The sequence below is a fragment of the Pholcus phalangioides genome, unplaced genomic scaffold, assembly GCF_987345545.1.
Source record: "Pholcus phalangioides strain wild (caught in Gottingen) unplaced genomic scaffold, Ppha-v1.0 ptg000009l_1, whole genome shotgun sequence".
In the NCBI taxonomy this organism is placed as follows: domain Eukaryota; kingdom Metazoa; phylum Arthropoda; class Arachnida; order Araneae; family Pholcidae; genus Pholcus; species Pholcus phalangioides.
This window is the reverse complement of record NW_028301602.1, coordinates 50,192,432-50,196,849: the sequence shown is the minus strand read 5'-3', so window position 1 is coordinate 50,196,849 and position 4,418 is coordinate 50,192,432. Positions and strand designations below refer to the sequence as shown.

General features: G+C 39.8%; 1 protein-coding gene across 1 annotated transcript; it reads right to left on the bottom strand.

The window, feature by feature from the left end:
- On the bottom strand, positions 1 to 828 carry LOC149083268 (uncharacterized). The gene is made up of 2 exons (XM_089236804.1): positions 417 to 828; positions 1 to 182 (listed from the first exon to the last, which is right to left on the bottom strand). Exons 1-2 carry the CDS (start codon positions 826 to 828, stop codon positions 1 to 3), a joined length of 594 nt encoding a protein of 197 aa, XP_089092930.1.
- Between the last annotated feature and the right edge of the window lie 3,590 nt (positions 829 to 4,418).

Here is a 4,418-nt window from a genome sequence, read left to right as displayed (position 1 = left end):
TCAATTATTCCATGTACCATTCACGAATTCCTTAATCAAAACATTACCTTTACCAAGAACGGGTAATTCGGTGTTGTTGCCGAGCTTAATTTGACCATCTGCTTCCTGATAATCACTAAGACACTTTTTAATACACGTCATGTGAGCAGATGCACCACTGTCAAGAATCCACTCATTGTCACCTAATTGAAGAGCACTGGAAACACTTTCAGCAGTGAGCAAATCACGACTCGCGTCGTAAAAATTGGACGCACCATCATTTTCGGACGAACGACGATTGAAGTCGGGCTTTCGTTGTTTACATTCGGAGGCATAGTGCCCTTTCCGTCAGCAAGAATAACAGATCACTTTCGACTTAACGAGACGTTTTTCAGATTTTTCATGACTGTAAGTTCTTGTTTTTCGACGAGTAGTACTTCTTCGGCTTTGAAACTGACACGCAGTTTCACTATTGTCGTTGCGCGAAATCGAAAGCTCTTCATCGATAAGACGTGATGTTAGATTGGCGACCGTTTGTTTAGTTGAATCCATAGACAACCAGGCTTGACGAAAGTTCCTGTATTTTGTCAGAAAAGTACTTAGAATTTTCGTTGTGATCGTAACATCACTCCCCTCTTCAGCGGTGTCCGTGATTTGACAAGCGAGGTTTTCAACTTTCGCTACATACTCCACAGCTGACTCGTTGCTTTCCATTTGCAACTGATGAAATCTGTCCAGCAATAACATTTTGTTGAAGGTGGGCTTTTGCTGATAAATCGAGTCCAGTTTGTCAATCATTTCTTTCGATGAACGACAGTTCTGCACCAAGGATATCTGGGTCATCTCCATGGCCGAGGTGATAACAAACATCGCTGTTGCGTTAGCTTTCTCCCATCGTGCGAGGCCAGGACCTACATCCGTTTTGCATTCTCGCCTACAACCACGTCCATGCCCCCACATGCTAGTGCCGGGCCCCCAGGCCAGGATTTTTCACGGGCCCCCTACCCCCCCCCCCCGAAAAATTTTGTGCACCTCCCTTGAGAAAATATTATGGTGTATTTTTTGAGTAAAAAAAGAAACCCCTTTCGGGAAGAAAAAAAATGTTGAATGCCCCCCCCCCCATGAGAAAATCCTGCATACGATACGGCATTTGTATATGCAGCAAAACATCGCTACAACGACAATCAATACATCTACAATATTTTTTCAAATCTTGTTTGGAATTGCCCGGCTTAATGTCTTAATACTCTACTCTCGGTACAAAGACATCATCTACTATGATAAACCCCTCTATAACACGATATATTTAGATTTTTGAAATCGCTACAACAATATTTTTTATATTTTGTTCAAAATCGTTTTTTGAATTTAATTTTAACTTCGCCACTTGTTCTCGTTCTTCTGAAAGCGTCTGATAACATCAATATTTTGCACTAAATGATCACCGAAAGCTTAAGTTATTTGTATTGCTACACTCTGTGTACGACACAAAAGCGCTATGCGGTAAGCTTCTTTACAGGGACAATACACATCTAAGTGAATTTTATAAATAAACTATAATCAATTACAATTTTTTGTAACGAATAAATACATAATAGCGCATTTTCTGTAGCAATCCCGATATAGAAAAAATGACAACAATAGCATTAATTTGATCACACTTGAGGATAATGTTACCTCTTTAATCCCTCTACCACAATATTTTATTTTGCTCCGTAGAATATTGTTATATCGAGGTATCATTGTATATTTAAACTAAATAATAAAATATAATTGTGTATGTGTAATAAATATTATTACATTTCGAGATGTGATTGTGATTTGTATATAATTTTACGCAATACAATAGAGCTCTCCTATGGGCCAGTTAAGAGAACAAATTGATTAGGCGATATGGTTTTCCCATAGAAACTTGTGATTGCCATAGGCGTACACAGAATTTTCACGAGGGTGGGTGGGGGGGACCCTATAAATAATCTCGGCTCTGGGGGTAAGAACCCTAAACCCCCTTTGCATACGCCAATGGTGATCGTGATCCATTGTCGGCAGGGCTGCAACTGGGGCGTGGGGGGGGGGACAAGCAGGTATCTTGCCCAGGACCAGAAGGGTAAGCAAAATTCCCCTTTTATAGCCTCTTCTTCAAAATTACAGTGGGGGGGGGTCAAAATATGTGCTTAACTCAGCTGATGAAGCATTTAGTTGCGACCCTGATGGCTAGTGTTCAATGTCAAAGTCTCTCGATTAACGATAATACCTCTATTATGGTATTTTTCTTCGTCCGCAGAATATCGTTATATCGAGATTTCTCTGCAGTTTTATCATCATGCCGCTGTGGTGGTCGAGTGGTTATAGTGACGGACTCGCGATGCGAGGATCCGGGTTCGAACCCCACAGTGGTGGTCGGCTGAAGTTGGTTTTCTGTGGTTCCCAACTTCAAGGCGCGAATGCGAGCCGATCTCCCAGTTAAAAAGTCTCGCCACAGAGAGCAACAGGCTACAACGTTACAAATATTCAATCATTACACTTCACTCACAATTTGAAGTATAGGTGGCAGCACTGAAATTTCATACACAACACTAGCTACACACTCAGACTGTTAGGTGTACACACTCACTTTGTTCCAGACTCTGCCACGAAGCTGGACTGGAAGAGATCTCGGCAACGGGATAAGTTCGGTGGCAGAGACCCTGGCGTTCATTCGTTCATTGCAGTTCTATTATGCGTAATACTAGCTATAATACCCGGAGCTGCCCATATTTCCTTCATTTATTGGGAGGATTGGAAAAGTGACAAACCATTACATAGGAATAAATATATAATACTGGCAGGATTAAAGAAGTGACAAACCATTGTAAAGGCATATACACGTGTAAAACGCATTACTAGGGAACCACGGTAAACATTCCGACAGTGATTGTTGAGGCCCAGAAACCATTGTTGCCCGACGATTTTTCGTAAATTTCGGGCATCTACCCTTCTCTGACGAACTTTTAAAGTAGCCTATCGTTCAATCCGGTCCCTGTTTGCTATATATCCAAACTTTGACGACGATCGATCTAAAGTTGTGGATTTGTATAGAGAACACACAGACAGAAAATCAATTATATATATAGATATATATGCACAGTATCAAATTTGTCCTTCGTTTCTCTCAGATAAGATATCCACCACATCTCTATAGTTTCGTTGTTCACCAAGGAAGCAAGTATACTCATACTACACCAAATGAAACTACTGTAGAGTCTCTACATGACGAACCAGTTTGAAATGTGTTTTACACAAAACAAAATTTCTATCCACACGTTTAACTTTAATTTAGAACATCAAAGATTATTCCTATAACGCACGGGTTCTCAAACTGTGCACCTCCAACCTTTGTTAGGGTGTGAGGTTTTCGAAAATATTCTTTGTTAAACAGTTCTGGAAAGCCGGTGGAGCTCGCGGATAAGCATTAAATAGGGGAAAAGGGCTCCTCAGTTGGAAAAAGTTTAAGACGCCCTGCTCTAACGTGAAGTTATTCAATGCAACGATTTTTTTGATAAAACGAAGCGATTCCGTTATTCCAGGCGATTCCCTACAGGCGTGCAAAAAGAATAAATGAATTTAGTGAATTAAAGACTTAATAAAAGTAATAATACTGAAAACGATTTTCATTGGCCTTGGTTGAAGCACCAACCTGAAAAATTGAACTGAAATAATTTAAATATTTATGTTCACTTCATCTATTCAACTGAGCAACTTGAACAATTCTGTTACAGTCGTTTATACGACGTTCAAGAGGCCGAGTCAAAACGTTTTATAAAACACGTTTTATGTGTAAGTCGAAGTGAATAACTGAGCCTTTTTAAAAAATTATCCCCCTCCCATACATATAAAATTTTATGTGTTTAATTGCTTTCCAATTCTGTTCTAAAAAATATCATTTCATACTTGAGAGGAAATTAAATCACATTTCAAATCATTTAAAGAAATAAAATTTAGCACAACATATTACCTTTGGGGCACGACATTGGGTCAAAATTGCAACAAAATCTTCTCGACTTGCAAAAACTTCCCCATCTTGGACTTTTTTTTTGGCAGTAGATGATTTTCAATCAGGAGCTTGCTCTTTGGTTGTTTCTCTACTTTATAATCGTTTCAAAAAGTTGAAACGAACATATTCAACTGGTTTGCAAGATGAACTTTCGTTATCAATTTAAAATTCTTGAATTCTTCCAAAATTTCCGAAATTACGAACGACGAATTTGACACAGTCAGCAAGCAGTGCCGTATGAACGCATGGCCCCACCCGAGCACAGCCCGGAGGCCTCAAGAGAAGAGGTTCTTCAAAAAAATGGGAACTAATTGAAATTTTCGAGAATTCTCCAGGTTGGGCCTCAGAAAAATCCATTGGCCCGGGGCCCATGATGCTGTTAAGACGGCCCCGTCAGCAAGCAAAG